The sequence below is a fragment of the Chanodichthys erythropterus genome, chromosome 21, assembly GCF_024489055.1.
Source record: "Chanodichthys erythropterus isolate Z2021 chromosome 21, ASM2448905v1, whole genome shotgun sequence".
NCBI classification, from domain to species: Eukaryota; Metazoa; Chordata; class Actinopteri; order Cypriniformes; family Xenocyprididae; genus Chanodichthys; species Chanodichthys erythropterus.
In genome coordinates, this window is record NC_090241.1 from 32,945,758 (window position 1) to 32,969,196 (window position 23,439).

Consider the following 23,439-nt stretch of genomic DNA (forward strand, 5'->3'; position numbering starts at 1 on the left):
CAAAGTCCCTTTAAGAGAAGTCATTTCACTCGGCGGCCATATTTGAAACGCCTCTCGGGCATCCTGGGCATCATGCAATCTCTTTGAAATCACCAATGAAATCTAACAACAACCGGCTCATAAATTTAGTTTCTAAACGCTCGAATCATGACACACAAAAAAAACTATTTTTCAGGCTGGATCAAGCTAATGCGCATGCGCATACCTAAATGTGCGTCTCTTTGAAGGCGCGCGTCTGACTGTTTCTATAGAAACCGGTGATTCTAAAGGCCGCTGAAGTGACACGATTGCTGCGTCCCAATTCGCCTACTTATACTACGTCCTAAAAGTATGTACTCTTTTTGTAAAGAAAAAGTACATACTTTTGAGTGTGTAGTAGAAGAGTATGCAAGTTTTGGGACATACTACCTCGTCATAACTGCGTCTTTAACGGACGTTCTGTTGCTTAGTTACTCAACCTGTAACTGTTTAAACTACCGTGTCAATCATCATGTCACAGTTAAAATCCTCCACATTTAAATTAAATTTATTTTCCTACCGTTTCGGAGAGAAATGTAGTCGCACGTTGATCTGCCAGTCATGGGTCTTTCATGCAGAGAACTCTCCTCATCTTTGCATAATGATGCATTTAAAAGTTAATGACCAAACACATCGTTATAAAAGTTCACAATGCTGTTGCAGATGAAATATAATGTGGATAACATTTAATAAATATCTTTTTGTCAGGTTAGACACTGCTTATTAATCATTCAAGCCACTTTATCTTAACCGTCGTACCTCGCACGTCCGTCATGTTTGTAGTTTTTAAACACTTTTTATTCGTATTTGTAGTTCTAATCGAATCCTCGTCCACAGCGCAATGTGTTATGGGCAATATTAGCCGTTAGAAGTATGCACGGATCTGCACTTCGAATTCTAACCGGAAAAAGTACACCATCCGGGTATCTTTGGAATACTCATTTCAACATACTACGATTTGGGACTTACTAATTCTTTTTTCGAATACTATTTAGGATGCATAGTATGCGAATTGGGACGCAGCAGATGACTTTACCAGTCGGCGATTGGCTCTTATTTAGAGGGCGGGACTTATTCCGCCATATTGCGCATTACTTTCTCCCATTCAAAACAATACGAGTGACACGTCTTGTGTTATTCTATAGTCTTTGGTTCATTTCATCTATAAAGCAGCTCTGCAGAAAACAGTGATGTCATGATCCAGCTCAGTTCTCATCCAATAGTGTCTGTGAAGGAATTGGGCTAGTTTTGAGAAGCAATTGGGCAGGTTTTGTTGTGAAAACCTGGTAAGTTAACCCTGGCCACCACACATCGGCTGCATCTGAAAACTTAAAAATGCTGCCTTCGGAGGACGCATTCCAAGGTAGGAAGGCATCAAGGCACGTCTGAATCCAAAGTTAGCTTTACTTCCTGTCTCATGAGATGCCTTCATCTGATGGATTTTTGAAGGCAGTATAGATGTATCATTCACTGACTTTGACATCCCACAATCCTGTGCTTTCCATTCTGTGACAGTTGAGCTAAAAAAATAAAATAAATATGGCTTCTGAAAGTTGGGGTTGGTCACGAGTAAATTTTTGACCAATGTTTTCCACTTTTGATGTAATTTCTAGTGAGAAATAACTATTGTAGTAATAAAATATTTGTTTATTTATCATGAGAGCTCACGTTATTTTACTGTAGATCATAAAACCGATACGCTGCCTCAGAAGTCTGACCGTTTTATGGCTCTTTAATTTGTCGTGATCGCTGTAGCACCTCAGTTCAAGCGGCTCGTGACCTGATCATCTCTTCCTACTAATGAATTTAGACTTAATTTATCTACTAACACCAGTTGACATTATAGTAAGTAAATGATGATGAAATTCTCATTTTTGGCTGAACTAACCTATTTTGAAATTTAAAGCTGCAGTCTGCGATTTTTCCTCTTTGTCGCCATCTCTTGTTTGAAACCAGCAATTGCAAACAACATCAGCATTACTATGACTATGTGTATATTAGCGTTACCTGTAGATTTCAATTTCTGTAGCCACTCCACAGTCCAAAGTCTTTTGCTTTTTGACTACGGGTGAATCTCCAGTTGTCACTGATGATTGTCATTTGGACCTTTCTGGATTACAATCCGCCATCAAAATGATAAGTTTAATTATTTCAGCTGCTGTGATAAAACCGATTAGCCTGGACTCCTTCCTTTCTGTTTCCGGACGTGACGTAATGACGCACAGAGGAACTGCTGCATGCTCAAATTTCCCGCGGACATCCACCATGTCGCTCTTATTAAAAAACATTATTACAAGCTTACCATTGTGAATCGAGCTAACACTGGCTGGTTATGTACTTGCTCAAAAATTGATTTTGGATAATTTTTAACCAAAAAAAGTTACGGACTGCAGCTTTAAGTTTTAAACACAACTTGGCTTTTGAGCATTTCTGCAGTATCTTTCGAACATGAACTACAGCAAATTTGTATGGACCATTAGTTTTAACCAAACTTTTTCTTAGCATATTTCTATCTCTGTTTCGAAGGAGATTTGAGAATCCTCCTGTCTGTAATGCTCAATAATCCTCATTAGGAAATGAATACCTTACAATAATCCACTGCATTCCACCCGCCATCCATAAACAAATTCTGCGGTTTGTGTCTTGGGAGGCTTTGCTAAGTGTGTCTAGAAATACCCCTGCAGGATGAATAAGAAGAGTAGATTGAAAACTAAATGTTATGCTGGGCCAGAGAGAGAGGGTGGAAGAAAGCTGCTGATTGTTCTGTAGGTTGGCTAGTTTCTCGTGGTGTGTGGTGGATGTCTGATGAGGGGTGCGAGATGGCAGAGACGGACTCTGGATTAGAGGAGGCTTAGTCGATGTGGAGGTGCAGACGTCCTGCAGGGAGATCTACATGCTCGGATGTTTGCTTTGCTGCTGGTTTAATGAGAAGGTTAATCAAGTAATCTCTCTGTGTTCCTGTCGTTCTCTCTTTCTGAGATGTTCTGGTAGTAGAGGTTAAACTGGTTCTTTGGTTTAGAAAGAAAACAGCAGTCACAACACATTTTACTTCTACAATGATTAAAAATGTAATATAAGACTTTATTTTATCCATTGGGAATGGATTAAATCAAGAAAAGTGGTGGCAGACCTGAATGTGAGTACAGAGGACTTTGACTTCACCCGAAAAGGAAAGTTGTTTCAGAGGCAGAGAAAGTTATTACATTTTGATGAAAGATTATGAAGACAAACAGTTTTTTTTCTTTAAGATAACGTGCACTAATGAATCTTACGCAATGAGACCAGGAACATGTTTAATAAAGTAAATATAGAGTTTATTTTGATTTCATGTTGACCTAAGAGTGTATCGTCTCTCTTATTCTGTTGGTGAAAATAGATTCTGAAGGATGTTTATTTTGCTTACAGAACAGATATTGATAGAATTTATCATTTAGTAATGATATTTATGGGTGCACTATAAATCACCTTTTTTTTTTAGCTAAATGACAAAACAGTAAAACAAAATGATGTTATAAGAGGTCATGAATAAATACTGGAATTTATGCAGTTATTTGCATTTTATTTAAAGCTTATGAATATATATATATATATATATAAACACACGCTATTTTTTTCAAGCCTTGTAATTCAATATTTGTCCTCATTTAACCCTTAATATAGTCTAGTGGCTGAAAATCTGAGCTGTTAACAGAATAGTTATAGTTTGAAACCCCACAAGTGTTGATCCATTACCAATGTTCCCTTGAGCAAAACACGCTCCGTAAGTGTACTGTAAATCACTTTGTCAGCTAAATGACAAAATAGTAACTAGTGTTAAAACAAAACGTCTTGGGTTACGAGTGTAACCCTTGTTCCCTGAGTAAGGGAACGAGACGCTACGTCGTTGACGTGATGGGAATCCTCTGTGTTTTTGTGTTCGTGAAGCACCACTGTATCCAACCAATGAGAGAGAGAACGTGACGTCATAGGCGGGCGACGTCGCGGACTATAAAGCACGCCCAAAAACAGAGAACGCTAGCTTCTGTGATATGTCTGAAGGAAGCGCTCCAGGCATGCAGGAGGTACGGCAACATGACGTAGCGTCTCGTTCCCTTACTCAGGGAACAAGGGTTACACTCGTAACCCAAGACGTTCCCTTTCGTGGGAACTATCGACGCTACGTCGTTGACGTGATGGGAACGCTGTCCCAACTATGCCGTGCCTCCGAGTGCCTGGCTGCCATCTTGTAGCACCAAAGCACCCGGAGTAATACTAACATTTAGGTCATAAAACCTAACAAAAGTATGCTGGGATGACCACCCCGCAGCACCACAAATATCAGCCAGGGAAACACCCGACCTGTGAGCTGTTGATGCCGCCATACCTCTTGTTGAGTGCGCCCTAATGTTCAAAGGACACGGGAGCCCTAAGGCTCTATAAGAAAGTGTGATGGCCTCAACCACCCACTTACTCATTCTTTGTTTGGAGGCTGGGCCCCCCGATTCGGGGACCCATAACATACAAAAAGCTGGTCAGATTTTCTCCACAGGGCAGCTCTGTGGACGTAAGTATCCAGCGCCCTCACTGGGCACAGCAGGTTAAGTCTCCCCTGATCCGGTGTAGTAAACGGAGGGGGATAAAAAGCCTCCAGAACAATGGGACCTGGGACCCTGGTGGGGACTTTGGGTATGTAACCAGGCCTTGTATGCAGGAAGGCCTTAACCATACCTGGTGCAAACTCTAAACATGATGGTAACACCGAAAGAGCTTGAAGGTCACCTATTCTTTTCAATGAAGAAATGGCTAATAAGAACACAGTCTTCAATGTTAGCATTTTGTCCGACACCTCTTCCAAAGGTTCAAAGGGCGCCTCAGCCAACCCTTGTAACACAATGGCCAAGTCCCAGGTCGGAGATTTTGGGCGCACTGAGGGCCTCAACCTCAGTGCGCCACGAAGGAAGCGTACAACTAAGGGGTCTCGACTTACCGAGACACCCTCCATAGAAATGTGGTACCATGTAGAAAACACATTCCATTTATACATGTAAAGCTTCCTTGTAGATGGAGCCCTGGACTGAAGGATGGTTTCCACCACCTCCGTTGGGAGACCAGAATCTATGAGTCTTGCCCCCTCAGAGGCCAGGCCCACAGTTTCCACATTTCTGGACGGGGATGAAAGATCGTGCCGCCCGCTTGGGACAGGAGATCCTGTCTGAACGGAAGCTCCAGAGGAGAGCCGTAAAGGAGAGAAACTAGGTCCGCAAACCAAATTCTCGTTGGCCAGCAAGGAGCCACCAATATTAGATGCACCCCTTCCTGGCGTACTTTGTCCAGAACTCCCGGGAGCAGAGAGACTGGGGGAAACGCATACAGGCGTCGCCTCGGCCACGTCTGTATCATGGCATCCAACCCCAGAGGAGCTGGGTGCCTCAGAGAATACCACAGAGGGCAATGGGTTGACTCCTCTGTGGCAAAGAGATCGACTTCCGCTCGACCGAACACTTTCCATATGAGCTCCACTACCTCGGAGTGGAGCTTCCATTCCCCCGGACTCGCGCCTTGCCTCGACAGGGCGTCCGCCCCCATATTCAGATACCCTGGGATATACGCCGCTTTCAACGAGAGTAACTTCCCCTGGGTCCAAAGGAGGATACGGCTGACTAGCTCGCACAGTGGACGAGACCGCAGCCCCCCTTGGTGATTTATATAAGAGACCACCGTAGTGTTGTCTGTCTGGATCAACACATGGTGGCCCCTCAGGTCGGATAGGAAGTGTTTCAGAGCCTGAAACACTGCCAGCATCTCCAGCCGATTTATGTGCCAGGAGGCCTGGTGTATATCCCACCGACCTTGAGCTGAGCGACCACTCATGATCGCTCCCCAGCCCATGAGGGACGCATCTGTCGTAAGCATTACGCGACGACATGAAGTTCCCAACACGGGTCCCTGGGACAGGAACCAAGGCTTTTTCCACATGACCAGAGCACGAAGGCATCGCCGCGTGACTTTGATCATGCGAAAAGGATTTCCCCTCGGGGAAAACCCCTTGGTCCTGAGCCACCACTGTAAGGGTCTCATGTGCAGAAGGCCAAAAGTAATAACGTTGGACGCAGCTGCCATCAGACCCAACAGTCTCTGAAACTGTTTTACAGTGAGTGACTGGCCTAACTTCACCCCTTTCACGGCCCCGAGGATGGAATCCACACGAGCAGGGGACAATTGCGCCTGCATCGTGGTGGAATCCCAGATTACACCTAGGTAGTTTGCAACCTGCCTCGGGACCAGCACACTCTTTTTGGCATTGAGCCTCAACCCAAGCCTTTTCATGTGCGACAGAACCACATCTCGATGTAGAACTGCCTGACGTTCCGTTTGAGCTAATATCAACCAATCGTCGATATAGTTCAGTACACGGATGCCCCGGAGTCTCAGCGGAGCCAAGGCTGCATCCATGCACTTCGTGAACGTGCGGGGTGACAGTGATAGGCAGAAGGGAAGAACCTTGTATTGGTATGCTTCGCCCCCGAAAGCAAACCTGAGGAACTTCCTGTGAGAAGGATGGATGGATATGTGAAAATACGCGTCCTTCAGATCTATCGCCACAAACCAGTCCTCGGATCTGATCTGTGGAATAATCTGTCTGAGTGTAAGCATCTTGAACTTCAACTTCTTTACAGATCGATTTAGTATGCGTAAATCTAGAATCGGACGCAACCCTCCATCCTTCTTTGGAACAATGAAGTAGCGGCTGTAAAAGCCCGACATTTTGCTGGGAGGAGAAACCCTTTCTATAGCTCCTTTTTGCAAAAGCGTCGCAACTTCTTGTTCCATAACCAGAGACTGCTCTGGAGCAACCACAGTGTGAATCACTCCACTGAACTTGGGGGGAAGAGAACCGAACTGAATTCTGTACCCCCGTTCTACTATGAACAGCACCCATTTCGAAACATTCGGAAGACATTTCCACTCCTCTGAATGATCTACTAAGGGTACCAGCCTCTCGAGACTGGTCTCTGGTGTTTTTTGAGCACTTGGCTCGTTTATCTGACGCGGCGCACCGGCAGATAAACGAATCACGTGCTGGCCGAACCTCCTCGGAGGATCGACAGGGACTGCTGCGCCCTGTCGCACACTGGGTGGCAGGGTTGGCAGAACAGTCCCTTGAGGGCGCCGAAGGGGAACGATAGAAATTAATCGTCGAACCCCTTCGGAGGGGGCTGCCCTCAGAAACCCTGGCCCACGAGCGTCAGGATTTCTTTTGGGAAGCCTTCCGGGAAATAATGACGGTCCTCAGATCCGCCCTACCCCCGGAAGGCTTCGGCTGTGCAGCACGCTCCGGTCCCCAAGCTTTCCGCGGGGGAGCACGGGCGGCCACACTGGCCTTTTGTTGGGGTCTGTGCCCCGAGGAGCCGGCTGTCGGCTGAGGCTGCCCCCGCCCGGCAGCCTCAGGGGGATGAGTTTTTCGAGGGAGGAACCTTTGAAACGCCGCCTTCTGCTTCTTTGCCTCCTCGAACCTGTCGACGACAGTATTAACTGCGTCACCGAACAGGCCCTCGGAGGAAAGCGGCGCATCCATGAGGACATATTTATCTTTGTCCTTTATGTCAGCTAGATTGAGCCACAGATGTCTCTCCGTGCCCACCAGTGCTGCCATGGAGCGGCCCACTGACTTGGCCGTCTCCTTGGTGGCACGGAGAGCTAAATCCGTGGCTCTCCTCAGCTCTTGGATTGTCTCAAAGGTTACCTCCCCACTTTCATCAATTTCCCCCAGCAGATCAGCTTGGTATGCCTGCAGTATACTCATCGTGTGCAGACACGCCGCAGCCTGACCCGCTGCCGAGTAAGCCTTGCCCACCAGATTTGATGTTTGCTTTAATGGTCTGGTGGGCAATGTCGGGGATTTCAGGGACGATGCAGACTCGGGCGAGAGATAGCTCGCAAGCGTCTCTTCAACCCGAGGCATCGCCCCATAACCGTGTTGTTTCAGCCCGTTAATATTGCTGTACATGGATGTTTGCGGGCTGAAGACACGGTACTGCACGGGTCTGTTCCACGACCTCGACACCTCGGCGTGGAGGTCGGGAAAGAACGGCAGTCCCCGACGCTGAGGCAATGACCTGGCTGGAAGAAAGCGTTCGTCCAGTTTGCTCTTTATTTTGGGAACGCTTTCCTCCACGGGCCAGTTTATATTCAACTTTTTTACTGCCCGGGCCATAACCTCAGCAAGCTCCTCATGGGCTGGAGATGAGGATGACGGTCCCTCATCTCCACCCTCGATACCTTCAATATCAACCTCCTCGGAGGAAGATATATTCAGTATCGGTGTCTCTCTTCGGGGGAAGAAACCGCAGCGCGTGCTTCCACCACCAAAGAAGAGACACTAGATCTAGCAGGTAAGGGGAGCGATAAGGCAAAGCCCGTCTCTCCCCCTCTGCTAGATCCATTTGTGAACCCCACGAGTGCAGCCTTCGCTGTGCCTCGGCAGCAGCGGGACCAGACCCGCGGGGAACACTCGCCGCGGCGCCCTCCTCAAAGAGCGCCCGGCGTGAGCGCAGCGCCCTGAGAGTGAGCCGCTCACAGTGCACACAGACAGCCCCCTCAAGAGCTGCCTGTGCGTGCTCAACTCCCAGGCATTTCACACACATCTCGTGTGTATCTCCCTCCACGATGAATCGCGGACAAGGAGGTGCACACTTAGTGAAACGCTGGCTTTTCTCCGTCATTTTATATATATATATGTCTTTTTTATGTGTCTATTTCACTTGTTAGAAACTCTTGTCCTCAGACAAAGAGATCACTTTCTGGCGAGATGGTAGACAGACAACAGTAAATAAGACAGACAAGATACAGATAGCGCTTACTGAAGACAACAGAAGCTAGCGTTCTCTGTTTTTGGGCGTGCTTTATAGTCCGCGACGTCGCCCGCCTATGACGTCACGTTCTCTCTCTCATTGGTTGGATACAGTGGTGCTTCACGAACACAAAAACACAGAGGATTCCCATCACGTCAACGACGTAGCGTCGATAGTTCCCACGAAAGGGAACTATGATTCATTGTCATTGTGCGAGGCCATCACGAAACACTTACTGGAATTCATGCTGTTATGTTTTTGCAAATGATGTAATCTGAATGAATCTTTATGAAGCAAACAACCCAACACAATCTTTCTGAAGTGATCTCTTGTAAACATCTGCGGTACACATGAATGATCATCGTGACTGCATGCATATTGCCTTGACTCAGCAACTCAAACTCTGAAGCGCTTTACCTTCACATTGGTGGTGACTTACAGTACATTCTGTAAGGAAACATCCCAGGAAGCTCCAGTCAAAATGAGATGAAACATCTGGTTTTGGTTAATGCTCGTAAAGCTGATCCAACTGAATCCAGATCAGCGTTCCCAAGCTGAACTCGTCCTATGTGATTTTAATCCAAGGCAGGAAGCTCGGGTCAATTAATCGGTCAGGGCACACTGCGTCTTTGGGGAGTCAACAGCAACAGAAGAAAACCCAACCTTTTGCATTCTTGTTTACGTTAATTAATTTTTCTAAACCAACCATCATGTCTTAATTATGACTATAATAAACAGAAGTGTAAATGTCAGGGCATTGAATGTGCTTTGAAGCACTTGAAATTGAAATATGACTATTATATATTTCTAACAGACTGTCTCTACATCTTTATTCTGATGGACCACATCAAGCACATAACTTTCCCTCAGGGTTTAACATGTTTATTTCCATTGTGATAAAATTATCCTTCATTAGTCCTTCTCTCAGGGTTCATGCGCTCTTGGTGATGCCATATTTATTTTTGCAGAGCTTCGAGTCTTTTGGGACTAAGAGGGTCACTATACCGCACCTTAGCCTGGCAATGGATCTTCTCCCTGAGGAGTTAAAAAACACTGTGTTTGATATACTTTCCAGCTCTTGAGTCCACACTGTTGAGTGCTTCACAAAAGGGAGCATCAAAGACACATCATAGCCACAAAAGGGGCCCTTGTAAGCACCCTTCTGAATCATGCAATGACAAATGGATCTTTACACTTACATGCAAACGAAGACTGGAAATCCAAATAATATGTGACCATATGCAACAAATCTTGTTCATTCTTCTACATATTCACCAAACACATGAGAACCAATGAAGTTTATGCATGTTTTCCTCTTCCTTATTCTGTCAAGACATGTATTGTGCTTTGAGGGTCAATCCAAAATTCACCCTGATGTCATTCCAAACCTGTAAGAATTCTATTTCAAAACACAAATGAAGATCTTTTTAATAAAATCTAAAAAGCTTTCTGTCCCTCCAATGACAGTTCACGCAACTGACACTTTAACGCTTCAAAAAGTGCCTAAAGTGATCTAAAAACGAATCCATATGAATTGAGCGGTTTAGTCAAAATTTTCTGAAGATACTCGATAATTTTATTTGATGAACAGATTAAATTTAGGCTTTTATTCATATATAAACATTGATCAGCGATCATAAACAGATGCTCAACCACACCTGCTTGATGCGCGAGAACAAACCTCTTCTGGAAGCTGGAACGTGCTGCGTAACATACGAGAATGAACCTCATTGGTTCATGCAAAGATGCTTGAGCTTCCGTTGATGAATGTTTATATGTGAATAAAAGCCTAAATTTAATCTGTTCATCAAAGTGATCGAGTCTCTTCAGAAAATTTGGACTAAACCGCTCAATACATATGGATTAGTTTTACGATCTGTTTATGAACTTTTTAAAGTGTCAAATCAATTGCGTAGCTGTCCATGGAGGGACAGAAATTTCTCAGATTTCATCAAAAAGATCTTCGTTTGTGTTCTGAAGATGAACGAAAGTCTTACGGGTTTGGAACGACATGAGGGTGAGTAAATAATGACTGAATTATCATTTTTGGTGAACTTTTTCTTTAAGCAAAATGCTTAAAAAAATCATTATTTTCTCTCCCTTTACTCAACAGTTAGAAAACTACATCCAGCAGAAGACAGGGATGGTGCATATTCAAGCTGATGCTGTCCATAACCAGACGGCTACTATGCTGGAGATCGGCACCAATCTGCTCAGCCAGACCGCTGAGCAAACCAGAAAACTCAATGTGGTTGAGGCCAAGGTAATCACATTTCACAACACAGAAATGCAGAAATGCATACTTCTTCAGTGTTAATGAATACAATGAGTGTATATACTTACAGTATATAAAATAACATTCAAAAGTTTTTTTTTTTTTCTTTTCAAAAGATCAAAAGTGACAGTAAAGACATTTACAATGTTGCAAAATATTTCTGTTTCAAATAAATGCTGTTCTTTTGAAATTTCTATTTATCATCATAGAATCCTGAAGAAAAATGTATCATGGTTTCCACGAAAATATGAAACAGCACAACTGTTTTCAACAATATTAAGAAATGTTTCTTGAGCAGCAAATCAGCATATGTGACCCTGGACCACAAAACCAGTCATAAGGGTCATTTTTTGGAAATTGAGATGTATACATCATCTGAAAGTTGAATAAATAAGCTTTCCATTGATGTATGGATAGTACAATAGTACAATATTTGTTCAAGATATAACTATTTGAAAATCTGGAATCTGACGGTGCAAAAAAATCAAAATATTGATAAAATGGCCTTTAAAGTTGTCCAAATGAAGTCCTTAGTAATGCATATCCACTCACAAAAATACTTTTTTGATATATTTACGGTATAGGAAGTTTACAAAATATCTTCATGGAACATGATCTTTACTTAATACCCTAATGATTTTTGGCTTAAAAGAAAAATTGATAATTTTGACCAATACTATGTATTTTTGGCTATTGCTACAAATATACCTGTGCGACTTGTGACTGGTTTTTTGATCCAGGGTCACATATTAGAATGATTTCTGAAGGATCATGTGACACTGAAGACTGGAAGACTGAAGAAAAAAGGAATAAAATACATTTTAATAAATATATTCAAACAGAAAACAGTTTTAAATTGTACTAATATTTCACAATATATAACTGGGATATACTGTATATAAATGTGCACTTTTCTGTCATTTTTTTCCATTGTTCTTTTCATTGTATTCCATCTGAAGGTTCTGAACCAGACATCAAGAATTGCAATTCAGTTATTAGAGAATTCGCTGTCAACAAACAAACTGGAGAAGGAGCTCTTAACACAGATTTCAGAAATCTCAAAACTTCGAGACAAGAACAGGTAAGACTTTTTAAAATGTAATTAATGTCTTTATTTCTCTTATATCTTTTTTTCTGTTTCACAAAGTCCAAGGTCAATCTACACTAAAAACTGGAAATGAACTGTTTTAGTCAAGTTAAAGAGATTATTTAATGTCAGTGGCTGGTCCTAAAAAGCATTGAGATGGAGAGAAATTCACCAAATTCTTCCACATTCGTTTTATAGCTCTATACTTTGCGTCAACAATTCTCAAATTGATTTTATTCGAGATTTTATTTCTCCCATGATATTTTAGTAGGAGAAGAATCAAAGACAAAACTGATACTTAAAAGAATCATAACTAAGGACTCCTGTAATTGTAACAATAACAGAGCAATAAGATCATCCAGTGCAAGTCATTTTTAAGAGTCAGATCGCATCTACAGCTGCAGCGTAGAGCAACGTTTGTCTCTCTTGTTGTTCTCAAAACTATATTTTCCCATAGTCTGCCAGCTCTGAGAGCAGGGGGAAGGCTTTGTAAAGGGAAATAATCAGCCACTTAATTGATTGTTTGTAATGTTTAATAACTACGGAGTAAGCACAGCACACAAAGCAGACCCCAGGCAAGTTTCCTTTGCACACTTCCAGAGCGGGACAAAGGGTTTTCCCAGAAAGCTTTGTACTCAACTCTCGCTAGATTAAACAGATAACGCTTGTTGTCATTCAACTTTGTCGACCAATTGAACTGTGTTTCCAGTGATGTTTTGGTAGCTGCATGGGGGCATCAGGCGTAATTATGGCAGACCGCTACGTTACAGACGAGTCAGAGCTTTTCAATATTTCATGTTTGCTCGTATGAGTGAGAACAGAAAGTTTTCGACCTTTCCAAGGCAACTTACAACTGTGCAAGTGAAAGTGTTCGTAATTGCTCCCAGAATGGATGCGGGTTTTGCGAGGGTCAGCTTCATAGTATAATAGCAGCAAACAATTGCTCAGCATTGTGTACACATTACAAACTCTGGCAAGGGATCTCAACAGTCCTTGCCAATCGATTGTGTGAAAACTATTTGTGTAATCAATCATGAACAATTTATAAACATATAAGCATTGAGAACCACTAGCAACAAAAGCATGTTTAATGACTATATCTACTGTAATTTAACAAAGCAAGCATTCAGTTACATGCTCGATGGAGTTTTGATTTGCTTTCCAGTTATTTTCGGCCTCAAACCCTCGGGTGGTGTTATTTTTCAGCATTCACACACTCACTCTCTAAATCACACACAGATTGAAGTCGGCAGGATTTTGCGGAGTTCCTCAGGAACTCGTTTGTAGCAGTGGCTCATTGTTGTGCAGCTGTAAATTGTTTTGACAGCAGGAGTGATTGATTCATGCTATCTCCTCTGATCCAGACACTAAATCATGAACCTACATAAAGCTCAGCTGAGTGCTGATGGAAATCTGTATCTCCATTTCCCAAAGGCGCAAAGTTCAGTAGACTTATTTCACATGACACTGCAACCCGCTAGACAGTAGCAAGCAAAGAGCTAGAGTAACAATCTAACAATAGTTGGCCATTTCAAGATGACACTTTATAAGCTGTGAATGTATGCTTAAAAAGTTGCTGGATAATGTTAACTACATTTTGACATTGCTAGGGTTTTCTGGGTGGTTGAATGTGTTTTTTAGCATTTTCCTCCATAAAATGATTACAATAGTTCAATCTTCTCGATATGAAGTGTTCGATATAATGTTTATGCACTTATACAAATAATGCAGCGCATACGTGTTGCAGATCTTTGCACTGGTGCCAGTTCCAATTTGACTGATAAGCATTGCCGTTTCTGTTGCATACCTAAAGCTGAACGCAACTGATCTTCTCGTTTGAACCCATGCCACATGGAGCATTTATCAGCTCGGCTCAAATCACACCGCTGTTCGAGCTAAGAGCATATGCATTTACTCGCTGACTGCCTCGATCATGTGACCGCTAAACAGCGCTGTGAGATCCTCGTGATTTAAACTAGTTTCTCAACAACACTGATGCAGAAAACAGGAAACACATTGAGCTACATCGATACACTTAGAAGGCTTTTCAATTCACAAATCACCAATATTTTGCATGGATTCACTCTAGTAACACTAATGCAAATCATGAGATGGAAATCAAAACTTAGGTTTTCTAGCTTTTAGTATGAATATGTTAGCCTTAAGGTTATGAATAAGCCGGTGTGTTCCAAAACAATGACAAAATTCGCATTTAGGAAACTTACAGTCTCTCACTTCCGCTAAAATGGATCACGGATTTCCATGACATCATCGCAGACTTCATCTTTTCATCAAATCTTCTGTCCAATCAAATGCTCTCTAGAATCTAAAGCATCCCGCCCACTACATTATAAATGTTCACACACTTGTTCACACACATACTATTTTCTACATGTTGAATGGCATGTAGTGCACTATATAGGGCATAGGGAACAATTAAGACAGTGTAAATATGCTTTTCATTGAGGCAAATGAAGTCTGGTTTCATGTTTGTGTCACGTGAATCGCAACACACACAGTCTGTTCCGGTCCAGAGACATGATAGCACAGAGCGGATCATAGTTAGCGCAGACCACAAAATGTATCAGACCCATTTGAATTTTGCACCGAATGCTTTATTTTAAAGTGATATGGAGGTGATTTGGATTAGAAACAGTTAGAGATTAGAAGGAAACTTAAGCTTTACCAAGCTCAACACCAATATATGATATAAACAAAATGCTATTGGCTATTTTAAAAAAGGGGAGGAGCCATGTCCCGCCATGTCTTCCTGTTTCAGTTAAATTTACGTCAACACAATGAATAATGCTTCTCGTTCCAAGGCACTTCAGTGGGCCTTAAAATGTATTAAAGGTGCCCTAGAATTAAAAATTGAATTTATATTGGCATAGTCAAATAACAAGAGATCAGTACATGGAAATGACATACAGTGAGTCTCAAACACCATTGTTTCCTCCTTCTTGTGTAAATCTCATTTGTTTAAAAGACCTCCGAAGAACAGGCGAGTCTCAACATAACACAGAATGTTACGTAACAGTCGGGGTGTACGCCCCTAATATTTGCATATGCCAGCCCATGTTCCCAACATTATGAAAGGCATTAGACAAAGGCAGGACGTCTGGATGTGCACAGCTGAATCATCAGACTAGGTAAGCAAGCAAGATCAACAGCGAAAAATGGCAGATGAAGCAATAATAACTGACATGATCCATGATAACATGATATTTTTAGTGATATTTGTAAATTGTCTTTCTAAATGTTTTGTTAGCATGTTGCTATTGTACTGTTAAATGTGGTTAAAGTTACCATTGTTTCTTATTGTATTCACAGAGACAAGTGCCGTCACTATTTTCATTTTTAAACACTTGCAGTCTGTATAATTCATAAACACAACTACATTCTTTATAAATCTCTCCAACAGTGTAGCATTAGCCATTAGCCACGGATCACAGCCTCAAACTCATTCAGAATCAAATGTAAACATCCAAATAAATACAATACTCACATAATCCGATGCATGCATGCAGTATGCATGACGAACAATTTGTAAAGATCCATTTTGAGGGTTATATTAGCAGTGTAAACTTTGTGTATGCACTGTTTAAGGCAAGCGCGAGCTCCATGGGTGGAGAGCGTGAGCATTTAAAGGGGACGCAACATGAATTGGTGCATTTCTAATTATGCCCCAAAATAGGCAGTTAAAAAAAATAATTAAAAAAAAATCTATGGGGTATTTTGAGCTGAAACTTAACAGACACATTCAGGAGACACCTTAGACTTATTACATCTTGTAAAAAAACATTTGATGGCACCTTTAAAGGTATAATGGAATATAATTACAGCATTTTTTTGTTATTAAACTGTAGCATTTTTTTCTGTTTTTCATAACAAATTTCCAACCACAGAAACAATATAGGTACTATTTACCATTGTAGTGAGGCGCAGTGCATGGATTTACCTGTAGTTAACATTATCTAAATATTATGGAAGAGCAAATTTTACCCTATAAAATTTTTCTTTATAAAAACAAGGGTGTTACCATTTTTATAGATTTACCTGTCTGGTTTCAACAACTTTCACTCAGGAGCAAAAATTTGCCTAAAAACTAAGAAACTGAGAAATAAAGATTTGACATTGTGATTAATTATTGATATGAACATTTTTATCTTGATAATTTCTTTTTTTTTTTCATCATTTTTTTTATTGCCCAGCCCTATATTCCAGCTATTTTGCTAGGTTATTCTAAAAGTAATATCACACTTCTTCTCAACAAAGCAAATGTTTTAAGGTCAACTTCATGTCTGTAGTACAATTGGCGAGGGATGGGTTAAGAGCCAAAGTTTAATAAATGTTTCGAAACAAACCCCTAATGGTTGCAAACACCATCAATTAGTTCAGAAATCTCCATCCTAATGTAAAAGTCCCAAGGTAGAGGCCCATTTGGCATTCATTCCTGCTCTCTGGGAATTTTGAAACATCTGGACATACTTTGAAAAGGTTTCTCTTTTGACTTAAGGTTTTTTAATTACTATATTATGTGTTGTTTCCACCAGTCGTTTGGAGAGTAAGGTCTTAGTCCTGGAGTCGCAACAGAGGACAGAGTTGGAGGACATGAGGGAGGAGAAAGAGCGACTGCAGGACCTGGTGAAGAAACAGACAGCCGCCATCATGGCTCTGGAGAGACAGCTGAGAGCGGCCAGCAGCAACAACTCAGCCCTGCAAAGACAGCATCAGCAGCTTATGAAGTCTGTGCACACGCTTATTGGCATGGTGTCTTCTGGGACAGGTAAGAATACTCACCTTTAACAAAATATACTTAAACACATCTCTACACACATACCGTCATTTTCATGTTTGCATTCGATTATCATGGGATATTAGTCTACAACAACCCAGATTGTCTATCATGCCATAGAAGTGTCAAAGCGCAGATGTGCTGTTGGTTTCTAGTAGGCCTGTTTCACTCATGTCATATTACAGAAGCAAATGCAATACCATTTCATGTCAGTTTCAATGTTTGATTAGCTACTTTGCGACATCGCTGCAACATTTCACTGTCTGTGAGGAAAGAGTCTACTTGTCTGAGAATGATGGTCATGTGTGAATCTTGGGCTTACAACAGCTTTTAAATCTGGTGGCAGATTCTTAACATGACCTGAAGGTTCTGGTTAATTAACTGTTACACTAATGATAAATCGAGCAGCCGTGATTCATGGAGAGAGAGGGGATAAGCTCTCGCTAGTGATGTCTTTGGCAGCGTGCTTTCATGTCTTGGATGAAGTTCACATGCGTCACAACACACACTGATAAGCTAAATCAAGACTGCAGCATTTTATATGGACAGAAGACATGTCAGTTTATGAATGTCTGTGTGGAGGTTCACTCTAAGAACCAATTTATTTTTAAAATAAACTCTCCCTCAGATGAACAAACACATTGTGTTTAATGTTTAAATGACTCATCCCAAAACTAGACCACTATGGACTTTTTATTTGAAAAGTTGAGGACATGTAATGAGTATGAATCTTGTTTTTTTGACAAGAGAAACCACATCGTTTTGTTGTCTCACACTATGTGGCGAATCCACAAAACAACTTGATGTTTCAGCACAGAAACCTTCATCATACTGTATGAATACTAATCATCAGCAGTTCAACTTGACCAGGGGCTAAATGTGCTAGTTTAGCACCGCACTATGTATATTTATCTTTATTTTAAGTCATTGCCATTTATTTGAGCATAAAACACCTTGTTCCCTTTCGTGGGAACTATCACGTTCCCTTGCTCAGGGAACAGGGGTTACACTGGTAACCCGAGACGTTTCTATGCTAACGAGAGAAATTTCGAATCAGTTTTATTTTACTATTTTACCATTAATATACTATTGTAGTATTTATTCATGTTTTTGAATTAGATTTTATATTTTCTGTTTTCATTTGTCTTTTTTTTTAGTTTTTTTTTTTTGTTTTTATAAAATTCTGTTGTTTATGTCACTTTAAGTTTTAGTACTTCCACTTCAACTAAACAGAAATAAATGTTTCTAAGCAACTAACTGTAATAAAATAAGTATAAGTTTTTTATATTTTATTTTATTTCAGTCAACATAGGTGCAAAACACAAAATTGAAAGAATTGCAAGTTCACCCATAACTGACAATTCTGTCATTATTTACTAACCCTCAAGTTGTTCTAAGCCTGTATGAGTTTCTATGTTCTGTTGAACACAAAATTATGTTTTATTAACAAAGTTCGGGAGGAACACATTCAAATGATCTAACTAATCATCATCACATCACTCCAACCAGCAGTTATCAATCAGCAATCAACATATCGAACCAATCAGCATGAGTGGAGACTTATATATAAAGACAGTCGACTCACCTATGGGGTTTTTTTTGGCCGTTTTCAGCATTTCTCCACCACCCCATCTCCTCACACTTGCCTGATTACTTACCTAAACCAGAAATACGGGGGGAATACTCTGGGTTCGGGCAAAATACCGAGCTCGGAGCACTCTCCTCGAAAAAGCATGTCAAACATGCATACTATTACTATCCGATACGCATACTATTACTTATCTGATTATTTGTAAGTGTGAACTCGTGAAAGAAGACATCTTGAAGAATGTGGGTAACTAAACAGCTGCTGGTCCCCATTGACTTCCATAGTATGAAGAAAAAAAAAATACTATGGAAGTCAATGGGGACTAGAAACTATTTGGTTACTAACACTCTTCAAAATATCTTCTGTTGTGTTAAATATAACAAAGAAATTCATACAGTTTTGGAACAACTTGAGGGCGAGTAAATAAATGATGACAGAATATTCATTTTTGGGTGAACTATCCCTTTAAATATTTTTATTTAACAATAATAACACTGAAAACAGCTTTATGGGGCACAACAGTAAATATTTTAGTTTATTATGCAATGTACAGATGAAGCATACTGGATGTACACAAGAGTATATCATCTTGAGTTACATAGAGCTATGCCACAATGGCCTTTTCTAGGAAGATTATCTTTCTTACCTTGTGAACCTCAGTGAACCTCATTATGTTTTTCCTTTACAGGCCTCTCACCAAACGAGCAGCGCTTCCGAGACTGTGCCGAGGCCTATAAATCTGGTCACAACACCAGTGGAGTCTACCACATTTTCATCGGAGACATGACTGAGCCAACCAAGGTGTGGGATGCGTTCTTTCACAAGTATGGGGAATCAGTGTGATATATCTTGGCTGTGACATACAGAACGAGGAACAGCGCAAATGTAAGAGAGTGAGACTGAGATGTATCATATGCTTCTGACAGGTCTTTTGTGATATGGTGACAAGTGGAGGTGGCTGGACAGTATTCCAACGCAGAGCTAATGGAAGTGTGAACTTCCAGAAAGGCTGGAAAGAATACAAACTGGTGAGTAGACATAAAGCCAAAAATCACACAACGTTTACATGTGAACATGAAAGACTGTCAAACAACCACCCAGAATACTGTAGCATCATGCCATCATACTGGAAATGTTGCTCGTTACATTTGTAGACAATGATGAAAATCTTTATTGATTATCTTTAAACAAAATGGTGACATTTTAAGAAATGTTTTTCTGCCTATGCTGGGAAGACTTGATTAAAAGCTTGAAATAATTCTGATGACACAGACTCAAAAACTGGCCAAAGCACAATGAAGCACTGAGTCTAAAATTGTATGTGGCAGATTGGTGCCATTGGCAGTAGATTAAAGGTTTGGTACATTGTGTATTTAATAGCGGCACATTTTGCTGATATTTTAAGTGCTTAAATATGCTGAAATGGATTTAAAACTGGCAGAACTTTGTGAAACCGGAGCAGAGGAAATCAATACTGCAATTTTCTACCTTTATTGTTAATCTTGTGCCAAATGACCTTTATTTAAATAGCTGAAAAGGATAAGTTCCTTTTCTGGGAAGCTAGTAGTAATAAAAGACTGACAGTATACTGATTTATTTCAAGAAAACAAAACTGCTGACTTGTGTCTAATGCTGTTTGATTCAAAGTTGGATATGTGATATTAATACTTGATATCTAACCATAAAGTGTTGTCCAATGATGAGAAGATGAAGTAGAAAGATTGCAGCAGAGATGATCATTTACTTTGTTTTGCACAAAAAACTTTCTCTTTGATGCATGTTATTTGTGTGTTTATCATTAACACCAATTATACACCGAACAGGCGTAACATTATGACCACCTTCCTAATATTGTGTTGGTCCCCCTTTTGCTGCCAAAACAGCCCTGACCCGTAGTGCATCCTGGTGCCATGTGTTCCCTAGGTAAGAGACACACACACACCCGGCCATCCACGTGATGTAAAAGAAAATGTGGTTCATCAGACCAGGCCACCCTCTTCCATTGCTTCGTGGTCCAGTTCTGATGCTCACGTGCCCGCTGTTGGCGCTTTCGGCAGTGGACAGGGGTTAGCATGGACACCCTGACTGGGTGGCGGACCACTGCAGAACGGGAACACCCCACAAGAACTGCAGTTTTGGAGATGTTCTGACCCATTCGTCTAGCATTTATAATTTGGCTCAAACTCGCTCAAATCCTTACGCTTGCCCATTTTTTCTGCTTCTAACACATCAACTTTGAGGACAAAATGTTCACTTGCTGCCTAATATATCCCACCCACTAACAGGTGCCGTGATGAAGAAATAATCAGTGTTATTCACTTCACCTGTCAGTGCTCATAATGTTATGCCTGATCGGTGTATACAATCTTATGTTGGAAAATTTCTACTCAACTTCAAGTAGAAAGTTGCAATTTTATTGCTTTCCCAAATAGGAAGTTTGAAGTCCCAACTTTACAAGATGAATAGAATGCAGCAGAAGTTTCATCATATGTTGTTCTCACAGGGATTTGGTGATCCTAGAGGAGAGCACTGGTTGGGTAATGAGGCTGTTCACCTGATCACCAGTCAAGCCCAGTACTCCCTCCGAGTGGAACTTAAGGACTGGGAGGAGAATGGTGCCTATGCACTGTATGACAAATTTCAGCTGGCCAGTGAAAAACAGCAGTACAGGTATCACCTAAATACTGTAACAATTAAGATTAGTTTTTTAAGAGACATTTCAGATTACATGTCTTAATCGTAATCTTAAAAGTGTTTCTGTTTCTCCAGACTCTTAATAGGGAGCTACAGCGGAACATCTGGACAGCAAAGTAGCTTAGCAGCAAACGGCACAGGTTTCAGCACTCGTGATGCTGACAATGACAAGTGCGTTTGCAAGTGCGCCCTCATGATGACCGGAGGTGAGCTACTGCACATTACCTTATTCAAAAACAGAGATTTAAAATATTAAATATGAACAGCATTATTGAATGCACTGATGTTGAGAAGTACTTAATGAAAAGTAGATAACAGTACAGCATAAAATACATAGTTTTTATTATTATTATTATTATTAATATTGCATTGTATTCAAACTAATAATGGCTACATGTTGTAAACAAAATGTGCACTCTTTCTTTTATAATTCATTTTAGTCATTTGGTTCATTCAGAAATTTCATTTAAATTAAGTCATTAAAAAACGATTTGAAGTTTGATTTGTCAATTCTTTTGATTCCCCCGTTTTTATGTCTTAATACATTAATATTTATTGCAATCATTTTGCAAAATAATAGATTTAATGAAAAATTTCGTACACATCTCATCCCACGCCTCCTGTTGCTAATTCCAAAATGTAATTTTAGAGCTATTAATGGAGGCTTTAGCCATTGATAGCAGACTAATGCAGTTATTAACGCAGTTATTAACGCAGAGAGATTAAGTGTGTGTGAATTACCTGTCTGTGCATCTCTCAATGGTGTTCGGCAGCAGTGTCTGTATTAATAGTGAAACTGTAAGTTTATCTGCTTCAAGAACAGCGGCATTATTACCTCTCTAGTGAGAAATATCATGTAGATTTTAAGTTGTTAAACTATTTTACTGATAAAATTGACAGAGCAGCGCTGACAACGTTTCTGTGCGAGTGTGTGTCCGTACTGTATGTGTGTGCGTCTGAGTGGGAGAAAGAGAGTATGTGCTTTCTGTAAATAATAAAATAATTGCACGCCTTAGAATGTTCATCCACCAACCAGATTCAAGCATTCAACAGCCCTGTAGTATCAGAGCCTCTACTTTTAAACAACAATAAAAAAAAATAAAAAAAACATTCTATTCTAGCTTCATACATTCTTTTTTTTATCAACACTTGAATATCCGCAAGCTTCATAAAAAAGCAACATTTGGAACAAAAAGCTGAGAAAATCGTGTTTTTGATGCTGGCTGTGTCTGAAATCGCATACTCTCTTGAGCAGGTACTTATTTTGATTAAGTATTTACTTCCTGACCACTAAAAAAGTATGTTCTATATAGTATGAGTGTGTGTAGTATGAATATAATCTGGATGTACTACATTCACCATGTTGTCATTACCATGTGACCTACAGCCATTCACGTATCCTCTCATGGCCTCATGGGATAGGAAAGTGTTTATCATATGCTGCGCACTTCAGCATCTCACCAGAAGTAGTACATAATCTGAGTACTTTTTGCCTACTCTTTTATGAGTACTGTGAATTCGATACTACTTTTGTCACATAATGTCACTTACTATAGGGAAGTATGCGATTTCAGATGGAGCCTTTGTCTGGATCAGATTCAGAACATTAATCAAAACATATGGAGTAGATGGAGACATCAACATCCCCAGAGCTTCAGTCATATACCGCTTTGTGGGTTTGACATTTTTCTCTGTAACGTTAGGCAGTTTTGATTTATATGCCGTTGAATGTTTGATGATCATGTTAGCTCACAGATCTTCTTTGCCTGAAAAACTCATCAGAAGAGTTAATTTTCATTCATACCACTGATGAAAACATCCCCAGAATTGAACAAAGGCCTTGATCTCGATTTATAAATGGTCATTTGACTTAAAATGCCGTTACATAAAGACTAATCTGATTGTAGATGGGCACTCACCAGCGCTTATTGAACGCAAGCCATCTACATTCATATCCTCTCACTCACATTTCTTCAATTGTGGCCTGGATCTGAAGCCGAAACAGTCACGCAAAATCCCTCTGATCCTCTGCTAATCGAAGAAAACGCAACCCCGTCACAGAATTATGTAAAACACATCCAGAGTTCAGACCTGCTTTCAGCGCTTGCTATCCAAACAATTTACTCTATGGCTGCACTCGACTGCAGATCC

General features: G+C 40.8%; 1 protein-coding gene across 1 annotated transcript in view; it reads left to right on the plus strand.

Annotated features, from left to right (window-relative positions):
• Nucleotides 1–23,439, plus strand: part of angpt4 (angiopoietin 4) — a 47,531-nt gene that overhangs the window by 21,100 nt on the left and 2,992 nt on the right. Inside the window, exons 2-8 of the mRNA XM_067373546.1 lie at nucleotides 10,963–11,112; nucleotides 12,084–12,205; nucleotides 16,765–16,997; nucleotides 19,283–19,395; nucleotides 19,521–19,622; nucleotides 21,098–21,264; nucleotides 21,364–21,494. Coding sequence (XP_067229647.1) covers nucleotides 10,963–11,112; nucleotides 12,084–12,205; nucleotides 16,765–16,997; nucleotides 19,283–19,395; nucleotides 19,521–19,622; nucleotides 21,098–21,264; nucleotides 21,364–21,494 — 1,018 coding nt within the window. The remainder of the gene's footprint in view (nucleotides 1–10,962; nucleotides 11,113–12,083; nucleotides 12,206–16,764; nucleotides 16,998–19,282; nucleotides 19,396–19,520; nucleotides 19,623–21,097; nucleotides 21,265–21,363; nucleotides 21,495–23,439) is intronic.